At 36.7% G+C, this 14294-nt stretch overlaps 2 protein-coding genes across 2 annotated transcripts; one reads left to right on the plus strand and one right to left on the minus strand.

The window, feature by feature from the left end:
• The first annotated feature begins 5163 nt into the window (after window positions 1–5163).
• LOC113776504 (zinc finger protein CONSTANS-LIKE 4-like) lies at window positions 5164–6726 on the plus strand. The gene is made up of 2 exons (XM_027321682.1): window positions 5164–6125; window positions 6226–6726. The coding sequence occupies exons 1-2, from the start codon at window positions 5271–5273 to the stop codon at window positions 6610–6612; spliced, it is 1242 nt and encodes a 413-aa protein (XP_027177483.1). The 5' UTR covers window positions 5164–5270; the 3' UTR covers window positions 6613–6726.
• A 3617-nt stretch (window positions 6727–10343) lies between these two features.
• On the minus strand, window positions 10344–13579 carry LOC113773598 (probable receptor-like serine/threonine-protein kinase At5g57670). The gene is made up of 10 exons (XM_027318231.1): window positions 13450–13579; window positions 13097–13248; window positions 12881–12999; window positions 12680–12801; window positions 12179–12586; window positions 11715–11966; window positions 11467–11624; window positions 11156–11371; window positions 10834–10983; window positions 10344–10670 (listed from the first exon to the last, which is right to left on the minus strand). Exons 1-10 carry the CDS (start codon window positions 13577–13579, stop codon window positions 10527–10529), a joined length of 1851 nt encoding a protein of 616 aa, XP_027174032.1. The 3' UTR covers window positions 10344–10526.
• Window positions 13580–14294: the final 715 nt, after the last annotated feature.

The raw sequence follows: 14294 nt of genomic DNA on the forward strand, positions 1-14294 counted from the left end.
TTAATTCTTAATTAACAACTGAGCTCTCAACATTACAAGTTCCCCACCAATCAATCAAGTCTACAGTGAAGTCTCACATTACTTTTTTTTTTGTCAACCCAGAGAGTATCCCAGTTTGGCCAGACTAATCTCCCTGGACCTCGAGTACCCTGCCCCCAAGAACACCCAGGCGATAGGAGAGGCCAGACTCGAACCTGCGTCGCATGACCCAGAGGGCCACTTGACAACCGGCTGAGCTGATCCCGAGGGGCTATGAAGTCTCACATTACTTAGAAATGGTTTTAGCACGGAATCTTTTGCTTGCTAAGACCTCGTGTTGAAAGATTTTGCTCAAGAAACAAGCAAGCCCTCTAAGCCAAAGGCAAAGTATAATCTTAATGCAATTGCCCTAAAGGATTACTAGTATGTTTCATTTGAATGAAAATTGCCGAGTCTTATGACAATATTTAATCAGTTAGAATCCACATTTGAAGGTGAAGAAGGGTCAGAGCTGAGAAATTCGCCTGGCATGACTGTCCAAGTTTAATTAGTTCCATTTTCTAATCCCCCGAGCAGTAGTCAGAACATGATGTCCTTGAATAAAAAATGATACTATCAAAAGTAAGTTTGAATATAAAACAATACACTTGCCGTCCATGCCAGGAAATCTTGTTTCTAAATGCAAACAAATATAGCATTAAACAGGAAACATGGTGGCCTGATAGCTTGGTGGAAAACCATATGTGTATTATACGATGATATGTCCACTTAAACCATAAATTATGTCTTTCTGTCAACAGTCGTATGAGTTTAGAGAGATTTATTTTGTTTGAAGCAGATATTACAGAATTTTACTTCCTAACTTTTCACGTATTTGATGGATATATGATAGAATATTTCATCAACTGCATGTTCCTCGATAATTCTTTCACTTCTCTAAAGCAAACACGTAATGGAGACAGAGAGCGGGAGAGCTCATGGCTGGGATTCTGGACTTGTGGTCTGTGCCTTCAGTTTATTATTAGTTGAGGAATACAACAGTTATCTTTCTAACGAGGCAGCAAATCTCAAATTATACTAAACTGGCAAGCCTCAACTTAAAACCGACTGAAATTGATATGTCAAAATGGTACTAGAAACAGGCATGACACGAAATAAATGCAACAACTGCGACACATCATGTGGGTTGGTATATTAGTAGCTGTTATCAGTAGTACCTTCGCCATTTTTTCTTTATTTCTTCCGGCATCGCATGGCCTCAAATTATTTGAACTAACTCTATTTTGCACCCCTGAACTTATATGATCACTTATTCACTTTGCAATCTAAACTTTAATTTTAAATATTTTGCACCCTAAACTTTCGAATTTTGAATATTCGGTATTCTAAACTCTCAAATTTGACCCATTTAAATCTAATCAATGACAACTTTAACAAAATTAATGGCATAGAGAACTCAATAAATTAATGATAACATGTCGAAAGTGGTCAAAAGGTGCCACAACATCATCAAAAAATAAAATAATACATTGTCAGTAATTTGCACAATCTTTTATCTCGTTAATTTTACTAATAATGATTGAAGCCATATAAATCAATAATGATGCGCTAAAGGTGATAAAAAAAAAGTTGAGGGATCACAGTTCATATAAAACGGTATATTATCATTAATTTTTATCATCCTTTGTCTCGTTAATTTTACGAACATAATTATTAATTTGTTTTAAATAAGACAAACTTGAGATTTTTTGGTGCAACGTAACCAAACGTAAGAGTTTAGAATGCAAAATATCCAAAATAAAAATTTATGGTGTAAAGTGAGAAGTGGTGTGAGTTTAGGAATGCGAAGTGGAATTAGTCTTTAATTGAAATGACTTTTCTTACGATTAGGAAATGCAGCGAACCGGTGCAGCATAGTCAAGGCTCTGTTGTTGTACATGAGACTAATAAAACTTATCTATGTGCATATTGATCTGTTATTATATACATAAATTCAATACTGAATACTTACACCAATTAACTATTCTCTCTCTCTCTCTATACATACATACATACACATATATATATATATATATATATATAGGGTTGGTAGCCAATTTCTCGTGTAAAGTGTCCAAACCTGGCCAAATTGAATGGTAAAATCTAGGGTATGTTGTAGAATACTAAGTGGCAACAAGTGATGCTATATTCGTCACAGCGATTAAAGCAAATACACGAGTGAATAATAAAAATAAATTTAAAAAAGAATTTCAAAGTAATAAAAGAAGAAGGTGTTAGAGACCTCCTGACTTATAAATACTCGTGAGTTTTAACCCCCTTTCTCTCCCTCCGCTTCTTAAATTTTGTTTCTCAACTCTTTAACAAAAAAAATAAAAGGTGTTGATTTCTGTTTTTAGGTCACCAAAACATTTATTTATTGGCTTTTTGCAATCATGACATTTATGGTCTGATACATTTTTCACAAGCTCTTTGGATAAAGTCGTGTGAGTGTATTGAGGCATCAACCAATAACAATCGTCCACTAGGATGCAAAATGTCTTGCATTTACTATTTAGAGCATTAATTTTAATCCTACAGCAACCAAGTGCTACACACAGTGCTATACGTCCTTGCCCAATCCGGGCCGTCCGTATAATTGCTGCCCTGCAGCTCTCCATCAATGTTTGATAAGGACTTGGTCAAATTCACTGAAAACTTTCATGCCACTTCTCTGCTTTTTCTGGCTTCAACCAATGTTTTTAAACTCGGACCGGTCAGTGAACCGGAGAGATGGCCGGTTCGCGGTTCGACCGGTCCGACCGGTCCAACCGGCCGGTTCAAAGGTTCACTGTTTTTTTTTTTTTTTTTTTTTTTTTTTTTTTTTTTTTAGTGTTAAGTACTAAGCAGGTTTCATTCTACACTTGAACTTTACCAACATAACTTAATTTAAGTTATGATAATAATAAATTTTCTAAAAGTTATACACAAAACATGGAATGATAAATATAATTAAAATATCATAATTCACCACAAATTTTCATAAATTCATTATAAACATAAATAGATACAATCCAAATGTGCACCAATTATCACAAATAAAAACACAAAAAATAAATAAATTAAATATTGAAATTCTTTTACAACCCTTAAAAAAATCCATAAAAGAGTTCAAGTTAAGACAAACTATTTGAATAACAAACTTTTATCAGTGGCATGATAAGCAACCACACCACCTTCACAATTTCATCAACTTAAGCTGAAAAAGTTAAAATTTAATTATAAAAATATAAATCTAATTGCTCAAACTAAAAAAAACTAAAAATTTTTGAAAAACAAATATACAGTTAAACACATAAAAAATTAATTGCTACTAAACATTATTAATTAACATGTTATATTAAATTCAATGATCCTATACCATTAATTATTTTAAATTCAATTACCAATAGCTTCGATTATGTGCCAACTACCATATTTTTGATCAACCCAATGTTATTATTTGTAATTCCTACCCAATTCCTACACGGATGTGCACTACTTTTGCAAAAATTTCATCCTTAATTAATCGAATAAAAATAAAACAAAAATGAGGGAAACATATGAAAATTGAGGGGAAAAAGAAGAAAATGCAAAAAATCAACTAAAGATAATAATATAGAAAAAAACCTTGAAAAGAAAAAAATTAAACTTACTAAAATGTTGGAAAACAAGAAAAGTTGAAATTTTCAACTTGTTTACAATCTGCTAAAGATAATAACCTGATAATAATGGTGATGACTTGAGAAAATCTTGTTGTGGATATTTGGGTTAAAAATGGTTAAGAAGAAAAAATTGAAAAAAAAAATAAGAGAAGAACTTGATGTTTTAATATATTTTTTAATCAAGTAGAATTCTCAACAAACTTAAGTACAGTCTAGTGGTAAGATTGTCATAGTTAAACTTGGAGACCCAGGTTCGAATCTTAGCTACACCATTCTTGATATTTTGTTGAAAAATTTAAAAACCGCCGATTCACGGTTCTTAACGGTTCGCACGGTTTGTCCGGTTCGTCCGAGTTTCAACGGTTCTCCATGAACTTCCGGCTTTAGCATTAGACCGGACCGGTGACATGGCCGGTTCGCGGTCCAACCGGTCGAACCGGCCGGTCCGGTCCGGTTCTGAAAACATTGGCTTCAACTAAACTCCAGGAGCCAACTTTGTTAAATTTTTAGGTGCCAAAAAAGACTAAAGTGAACAAACAGGTCTCCCTTCTCGTGATCTCGCTTAGGTATTCAGTTACTTTTGCAGCTTCATCCTGTTGCCCCGTCGCATTCTGCTTCCCTGCAGCTTCAGCGCAACAGCCTGTCAAACTGTTTGCAGCCCAGAAATTAAAGACAGGTATGTGTCCAAGTCTATAAGATTTGAGGCCTTATGTCAAAATTTTTTTTTTAAAGAATCTCTTGAAATGCCTAACTTACTATTATTGTTCTTTTTTCCTGTAGGTGGGACATATTGAATTTGGAATCTCTTACTTATATTTCTCCCCTCCATACAACCTAACTCATCCTTCCTCTGACTATCGAATTTATTCAACATTAATAGAGCGTTCGAACTAGTAATTACTAAGTTCATAATTGAGACAAAGCTTAATATATTTGACATTCATGGTTGAAGAACATATTTCAAAGACAGCCGCACGAATAATATGCTAAAAAAAAAAAAATTTGTTGCGTGATCAACAGACTTTTAATAACATTATAATATTGTTAATTAATTTTTTATCCTACATATATCATATCATAAATAGAGTTAAAATATTATGTTAAAAAGTATTTCTAAATAATCCTCTGTCCAAACGCTTGAATTATGCTTTAGGACAGTCGCAAATAGTCTGTGCTGTTTGTACTCGTAAAACCGAGAACAAGGGCACCCTCAATTATGTAACGAGGGAAATCCATCCAAACAACCCCTTCGAATCGATCTCTCCCTCCCAAGTCTTGCGCTTGCCCTCCTTTCTCTCCAGTCTCCCCTGCCCCTCGTTTGGGCCCTACGTCGGCACAGACAAATTGACAACTACTTAACATAAAATATCACTTCCATGTCATGAAATCTTTTTTGTGGCCAAAATCATCTCCACGTGTCAATTGGGGTCTACCCAACAACAACTAGATTTCCTTGCCTTCTGCCTATAGATTCAGATGGATAGAGATGCCAAATGTGTTATTTCAACACACACCACTAACACCCGCCCAGTCATCATTATTGGAGACACTCCCAGCAAAATTCCATTGGCCTTTCAGACAATAAAAATTAAGCAACCAGCCCAGACCCAGATGGGGAGAGTAGCAGAAGACGGTGGTGGCACTGGTGTCGTAGCCAATAACAGGGGCGTCCCGGCTGCTTGGGGATTGGTGGCTAAGCCTTGTGACTGTTGCAGTTCCGCCGCGGCTTTGCTCTTCTGCCGGACGGATTCACTTTTTATGTGCATGACTTGTGACTCTAAGATGCATGCCACCAACAAAATTGGGTCGAGGCACGGGCGGGTGTGGATGTGTGAGGTGTGTGAGCAAGCGCCCGCCAGCGTCACGTGCAAGGCAGACGCGGCCGCGCTGTGCGTCACTTGTGACCGTGATATTCACTCCGCCAACCCTTTAGCCCGCCGCCACGAGCGGTCCCCGGTGGTCCCTTTTTATGACACCGCCGAGTCCGTGGTGAAGTCCACGGCCGCTACTTTATTGGTTCCGCTCCCACCACCAGCCGTTTACAATTCCTCCAACACCGGCGCCAATAACATGGTCAACGATACATGTCACGGCCACGATGCGAAAATGACCACGTGCTTTGCACATGAAAGTTATATGTCTGATCCGTGGATTTCATCAAATCCAATGAATTCCAAACTTCCAACTGATGCTCCCGAAATCAAATCAGTGGAGTTTCTTTTCTCTGACTCGGATAACTACCTGGATTTTGATTACCGAATTTCATCGGGAGCTCGAATTCAACAGCATTATACTAGTTCCGGAACTGATGGGGTTGTCCCAGTCCAGACAACCAAACCTCCATTTCTCCCTGCTCAACTGCCGGGCCATCATCAGCCGTCCGAAAAACACTTCGAAATTGACTTCACTAAATCGCACATCAGTTCATATACTCCCAGCTACACTTCCCACTCTTTGAGCCAGAGTGTGAGTTTGGCCTGAACCTCTACCAGTTTATATTGGATCAAAGTACTGATTTGTTTTGTTTCACTTGGCACTGAATAATCTTGAATTTGTTTTTATTCAGGTTTCATCCTCGTCTTTGGATGTCGGAGTGGTGCCGGACGGAAGTTCTGTGTCCGAAATCTCGTACCCATTTGGGCGAAATTTGAGCGGCAGCACTGCTGACTTGAGTGGTTCATCATCCGGGGGAAATAATCAAGGATCCCAGTTGCCCGGAATGGACAGAGAAGCAAGAGTTTTGAGGTACAGGGAGAAGAGGAAGAACAGGAAATTTGAGAAGACCATACGTTACGCTTCGAGAAAGGCCTATGCTGAGACGAGGCCAAGGATTAAAGGGCGGTTTGCAAAGAGGGCTGAAGCAATCGAGTCTGAGATTGATCAGATGTTTACTTGTCCTGGCTCTGCTGCCTTCTTTCCTGAGTCAAGATACGGTGTCGTGCCATCCTTCTGATGGAAGAGATTGAATGTGTTGTAAAAATGTATTAGTATTTGGCAAGGAATGTTAATGATCAAAGTTTCTTTTCCTGTCAATAATTGATCATCACTAGTAATTTCTCTGTTTCACTGACCTGTGATTTTCAACAAAACAGTAGCCTTTTTTTTTTTTTACTTTTCTTTTGTAAATTGATTTCCAATTTTGGTTGGAAGACTAACAAGATTCTAAAACTCAGGGACTTTAGGCCTTATGGTTTATTTAGCTCCTTAAACATCTAGCATTTGTTTCGGGCATCGCAAATTTGTTTCTATTAATGTCTTAGGCAACATAAAACCTCCAACATAGGGAAATTGAGTATGAATTCCGTCTACCCCACTTTTGCAATTTTATTAAAGGGGGCCTGTCACGCCCAACAGAGTTTCAATGTTATGTAATATTTTAAAAAAAATAAAGTTAAATAGATAAAATATATAAATGTACGGACGGTAGAATAATAGTAATAGTTTGGGTGTTATATATAAGTGTACTAATGAATGCTCAACTCGAGATTTGAAATCCGAATCAACCTCGGATTTTTGTATTTCCTTGCTTTAATCCCTTCTTCTTTTAATAAGAAATTCTCAAGTTTCAGACGTAACATTATTGCAAATTTTTCTTTATAAGATTACAAGGTACCTATAAACGCGCAAGTATATATATATATATTTTTTGGCGACCGAGTCAAGTACTATAAAAAGTTTAAATTCTAATTTCAAAGAAGTAAGCGCAATCTGGAGCCAGAGATTTCTATTTTCCAGTGAAGTCTCTTGGCAACTCATCCACTCGGCAGGCGGGCAGTTAATTTGAGATTTTGAACAGGCCAACCACTCTTGGTCAATTGGGTAGATGGTGTATCAAAGGAAAAGGTTTTAAGGCCGGTTTTGATTTTCTAGTCAAATTTTAGCATTTTCTCTGTTCTTGGTTTCCATTTTCTCCAAGAGAAGAAGCGTTATAGTATCTAGACTTTACCATGATTGGAGGGAATCATATGCTATAATTATCCATGGACTTTGTTTCGACTGCGTCTGCGTTGCTGCACTTGGTTAAACGAGGAAATACTACTTCGATTTATTTATTGTTTGGATTGTTAGTTTTTGCAAAAATTTTTTAACATTTTTCGTGAATATATTTTTCAATTATTTTTTTTATTTCACATGTATCAAATTGTTACACTATATTTTTTTTTATAAAAACTCCTAAAAACTGGAATCCAACCAACGTAATACAGATGCTTCTGACAAGAAATATGCACACGGATGGGCTATGTTTACCTCAACGTAAAGTGGTATCTATATCTGAGCGTTGATTGGTAGAAAGCCCCGTCATTCCTGAGGGTGGCAAGTTGTGGGAGGCAGGGTTCAGGACCACCGGACCAAATGACCAGTGGCTTCTCTACTTAACCTCAAAAAATGTTTATTACTGAAAGTTGACTCGTTGACTCATTTCTTGATTTTTTTTTTTTTTATTGATAGAATATCAAAAAGATCGATAAAAACCTTTATGATGACAACCCCAAACAGACAATTGGTTAGGTTTTATTCAAATTGACTTGAATAAGATACAAATTAAGACATAATCTATTTGTGATGGTTCCTCTATTATTATTAACAAAAAAAAAAAAAAAGAGTATGTAATTAGGTACGATAACACTTCCAGAACTTTGCAACTGTATGTGATTTGGTGTCCGAAGATGAGGATAAAACTATTCAACAATTTGTCATTAATGGATGGTTCGATATTCCCTTTCCTTATTAAAAGCTGTAGAAGCCTGAACTCCTCCTCAATGCTAAGTGAGAGCTGGCGGATTAGGAGAGCCTCAAATCAACAAAATTCATTACGTGTCATTCTACTATCATTTAAGCGGCTCAGATAGGAAGCTGGGATAAAAAGCCGGCATCATCAAATCTAGTTTTTGGATATCTATTAATTGTTGTTGGGCTCTTTTGGCACTATATAAAAGGTCAGCTGGATATTACTATTATAGTCTAAGTGTCTTTTTACACGATTGATTGGTGAGCAATAATAACTTATTAGGCATCGCCCAAAAAGAAAAGAAAAAAACTTATTAGGCACCTGCTAGTATATTGAAAAACTTTTCATACTCAACTTCTACCGTTTCCGAAAAAAAGAAGAAGAAAGAAATCATACTCAACTTATCGTGCAAACATACACACTTACAAACTATTATCCTTCTTTTCATTTATACGTTTTATTCATTTAACATTGGTTCCTTAATAAAAATTAATACTTGAACTCTATCTTTACTGAATGTCCACTCATTAGTGATTAGGCATGCATTAATGGATTATCAGCGAAAATTTATTTGCTTGTGTCATCGACACATTTTTCACTCATCTTTTTTTTTTATTTCACATACATCATATCAAAAAAGTTTTACAGTATTTTTTATAAAAATTATTCCAAATAAACTACTAGTATTATCCAAACACACTCAATAATTAATGAGTAAGCGAGAGCGTTAGAGTTTCATGGTGGGTAAGTCATCCCTCCTTGACGCGTTCCTTTGCCATAAGGGCAAGAGTGGAGAAGAATTAAGTTCGTTAGTTGCTTGCTTGAATCAAACACTAAAAATTAGTTGCTTTCTCAAATATCAAATAGTATCAAAATGGGCCAATGGATAAGCAATGGTCTCAAGAATCATGTCGGGGGCTCCACTTTTGAAGATCAACCAGGTCCCGCAGCGCATGAACTTCACGTGTACCTCTGGACCTTGCCCCTTCTCTTCCACCCCTACCAACCAATCGGGGTCCCCCGTCCCATTGTCCACCACCGGTGGCGGTGTCCCCTGTCCCTACCCAGCCTCAGTCCTGTCCACTCGCTAAGTTTTACAGTCTTCATTATTATTGTCTTCTTGCCTTCTTTACATTTTTCGTTTTGAGACCTTTGATCTTTGAAGACGTTGACGAAAATCCACTTTAACATATCTAAATGTCAAGTAATTCCACCATGCTCAACTATCACGTCAACTTTGATGTGTTTGTTCTTTTCTATTTTTCCCTTCTTTTGGTGCAATAGATAGATAGCGAAATAGATTTTTTGAACCCTCAACTAATTGTTTTGCACCTACTACAAAACAATGCAGATTTCAAATCCACCATAACTCTCTAGAGAGTCTATGAAAGCATAGCTCATTCTTGTTTTTTTTTTTTGGCAAAAAGCTTAAATAAACGTGGGGATTGTCAATAGTATTTGATAAGTCTCTTCACAAGATGAGAATGTTAAGTTTATCGTTTGAGAGGTGAAGTTCTTGTTAGGCATTGTGAAAGAAGGTAATCCTCCTTCCCTTCTTCTAGCAACGTCCTTGAATTCTTTTTCCTTTCCCCCCGGAAATGTTCTGAAATGATCTTCAACTTATTATTGTGATCCTATTTGATTTCCGAGGAAAATAAATACATAAAAAGATCTTTTGGTTATCTTAAATGTTAACAACATATTAATTACTATAAAAGTTTCATATATACATTAGAAAATTATTGAATATGTTATTTCCTGATACCATTGTTTCTTTTACCAAATTTGGGATCCAAACATGGTCTTAGGGGAGTCTTTGAATATTTGATCAAGTGCATTAGCCTTCTACCTCAAGTCATAAGCGAATAAGGCACTAAAAAGAAATAAGAGTGGAATATAATAGTAGTAAATTTATATTGAACGCATAATTGCATATTTGCTCGTTATTACGCTTATTCTTTGTGGGTCAAACTCATCACAAGATACCATATTCGTCAATACTCCAAGTTCTATTTAAACCCTGAAACTACATAGGTTTGGCCCAAAAACCATGTATATATAAGAGGAGAAATCAGGAACAGAAAAGTGAAATAAGAACTGGCAAAGGAGCAGGGTCCTATCTACTCCTGGACTGCATATTAAAAGTCTTCCAAAGATATATCTGATGGAAGTTGATATCCAAAAACCATAGAGTAATCATCCATTTCATCACTTGTAAATTTTGGTATTCTCCAACTTCTTGCTTCTTCAGAGTCATTTCCAAATGTTAACAACTCCAAAACCTACATCATATAACACCAAAATGGAAGGAAATTAAGATAATAACGCAGAAGGGCTAGATGTCAAAAAAAAAAAAAAGGGAAAATGAATGTGTTATGTGTATAAGAACATCTCTATTTGGAATCAAATAGTTAAATTGGAACATTAATTCTGAGTTTTACATACTTCAGTCATCGAGGGTCGCCAGATTGAGGTTTGCCTGACGCAATATGAAGCAGTGAGCACCAGCCTATGCAATTGTACCATATCATATTTGTCTTCTAATCTGGGATCAGCTAGTTCACTTAATTTTCCAGATTCCATCAAGGGCTTCGCCTGTTTCACATAAAAATTTTGACATTTGTTAGTTTACATATGTATTCTGGCACTATTCATAAAGATCCAATAAATTTTGGCATAATAAACTTAGATAATATTCCTGCGTTGGAATCGCTCTGCTCTATGTCACAAACCCTGTAACATAATCTACTGATGAGAAAATCCTCACCCATAGAAGCAGGTTTTGTTGTGATGAGTCCACTGGTCTCCTCCCAGTTATGATCTCTAAAAGAAGAATCCCAAATGCAAAAACATCTGTTTTCTCATCCACAATTCCATGCATGAAATACTCTGGTGCTAAGTACCCGAATGTACCCTCAATTGGAATCACAGCATGGTGCGTCCATTTGTTAGGTAACCATTTTGCAAGCCCAAAATCTGAAATCTAACAACAATAGCATCGAAAATAAATTCAATTCAATTTTTGTTAAGAACTCTGTTTTGCAGATGTAAACGCGAAAAATTACTCAATTGCCAAACCTGTGGTTCATAATCTGGTCCTAGAAGAACATTAGAGGCTTTAATATCGCGATGTATTATTCGATGTTTGCAACATTTGTGTAAATAGTGTAAACCTCTTGCAACTCCAAGGGCAATTCTATACCTAACTGGCCAGTCTAGAGATTGGCACGGTTTGCCTGACCAGAAAAAGAAAAAGAAAAAACACAATCAACTATCGTTTAAAATGGTCCAACTTGATTAATTCTGAATTCTGATTGATTTATTACCATGTAAAGCAGAAGACAGTGTTCCGTTTGGATAGAACTTGAAGATCAAATAAAGGCCCTTTTCCACGCAGCAGCCAACTAAGCTCGCAGTGTTAGGGTGGTTAACATGTCCTATAATGCCTAACTCCATGAGAAACTCCTTTTCCTTGTCTGCATTTGTGTCATTTGCTAGCCGCTTTACTGCAATGGTGCGTCCATCGCTAAGGACACCCCTATACACCTCCGAGAACCCTCCTTGTCCTACCATATTCTCTGCGCAAAAACAAAATCTTAGCTATTCAAATTCAATAACAATCCTCAAGTGAGTTTGACAATTCATATTTCCAGCAAAAAGTGTGGACATTATTATATTGGAGATGGAAATCATTACTTAGTAGGGACGAAAAGAAAGAACATGATAAAATTTAGAAAAATGTTTGTTAACAGCAATAATACTATTAGAAATTAGACATCAAGAAGTCTACCTGGATGGAAATTGTTGGTGGCATTTGCAATTTCTTCATAGGGAAAACACTTAAACGTAGGTTGCTGCTTATTTTTGTTGAAGAGAGTATCATTTCTTTTTCTTGCACTTGAATCAAATGGTGAACGAAAGAAGGATGATATTATCTTCAATGGAGACATAGGCCTTTTGGTTTCTGATTGCCTTTTAGACTCACTAGCAACATATGGAGACTTTCTAATGCTTGATTCGTCAATGCTAGAACCATCCTCCATCGTGCCCTGTGATTCACGTTCACAGGCATCCAGCACAGTCCTAGGTGAACGTTTTTCTGTCTTTGCTTTTGAGCCAGTGCGCTCTTCATCTGATGAAACTGATTTGCTTGTTTGACTATCTTTTTCTGACCACCTTGCGCTGGATTGATGAACATCTGCTATTACTTGAGAATTAGAAAATGTTCAATGAAAGAGAGAAGGGAGGGGCGGGGGACCAGAATTTTTTGAATTTTCAAGAAAAACTGCACCTCCAACTTGTATAGAGTTTGAATGAAAATTTGGTGGTAGGCATCTGTATTTCCCAACCAGTACTAATGAACAGCCTTCAGGGACATGGTCGCAACAATACTTTCTAATTCTGCGTGATGGTCTGATTGCAGAAGGAAAATTTTATGTTAATTTGCGTCAATGTCGTTGAAAATGTCATAGATAACAAGGAGGTTTCTTACTTGTTTGACTGGTTGATTTTGCCACCAATGAGAAGAAAGTCTGCAGATATGCTTTTCGCTTCCTTGGCAAGTCCTCTTCCAACTTTCGAGCTAAAACCAACTCTAGCCTCCAAATCCACCTTCAATTAAAAAATATAGAAGCCATTTTGTTTTAATTGCAAAAGCATCAGGAGACACAATTTGGGCATGTATGCATTCTAATCGAAGCTGTGGTACCTGTTTTGATTGGCAGGCCTTTGCAAACTCACCCATTACAGATATAACAAAATTTTTTGTATGACGAATTTTCTTCTGATATTTGGTAATTGATTGCCACTTCTTGTTATCTTGTTTCTTTTGGTCGAATGGTTTCTTGTTCTCTTCTGCCACTGTTTTATGGAACAGAAATGTGAGCGATAAATGTACATATCCTATAAAAACTTACATTAGATATGACACTAAGTTGCACCGATGGTATGAAGCTAAAATTGCTTAGTGCACATTTTACACTACAAAAGCTTGAATTGGACTGACGCACATTTGAGCCACTATAGAATTTCTGGAAACAGTTGAACAAGCAGTGTACTAACCAAGAACATGCAAAGCAACGACGGTGTCATTCGGCTGAGCCAAAAATGTGATTGCCCAGTAGAGCAATTCTCTGCTTTCTTGAGCATCCAGTGATATTCCAACAAGGATTTTGCGACTTGAAGGAATCATTTCAATTTATGAGTTGAATGAAGAACTGGGATTTTTGTCTACTGTCCGTTTTGCCTTGTATAACGGGTGTCTTGTCACAATGAAATATCACATGCATGGAATTTATATATATATATATATGTATTGGACATAAGCTATGATCGTGCTATTGGTTAAGTGAGACCACCTTAGCCATCAAAAGATTCTTGGTTAAGAAGCATAATGTGGCTTTAATCTACTATGCGAAGTTAAGATTGAAGAAGTGGTCACATATTATTGTTTCTCTCTCGTCCCCCAAAAAGTAAAGTAGTGCACTTTTTGAACGATGACAATTAGTGTCTCTGGTTGGGTGCTTTGGGGGATAAGCAAAGGTGGTGACATCTATGTAATTTGCCTTGTTACAAAAGCCAAGAGAAGCCTCCCTTCTCATTTTGCTACCACTATTTTTCTGCTGAGTTTGGTACCTGGGGTTGTATGCCAAGCAAAGAGAGTTCCCTTTTCATCATGACAACAAATAAGAGATTTTTTGTTTTTGGGAGTACATAGTGCCAAGAGAGGCAAAGTACTACGCAAATTTGCGAGGACCCTTAAGACTTCTCATGTGTGTCTGTTAAAGAGTTATAATTTCTTGACCACTTCGCCAAATGACAATACTCAAGTTTTAAGCATAATCCGCACTGGAGGCTAAATAATTAATCAGATTGGATAACATGAAATTAGTTCCAAATCCAAATAT

The sequence above is a fragment of the Coffea eugenioides genome, chromosome 6 (assembly GCF_003713205.1).
Source record: "Coffea eugenioides isolate CCC68of chromosome 6, Ceug_1.0, whole genome shotgun sequence".
Taxonomy (NCBI): domain Eukaryota; kingdom Viridiplantae; phylum Streptophyta; class Magnoliopsida; order Gentianales; family Rubiaceae; genus Coffea; species Coffea eugenioides.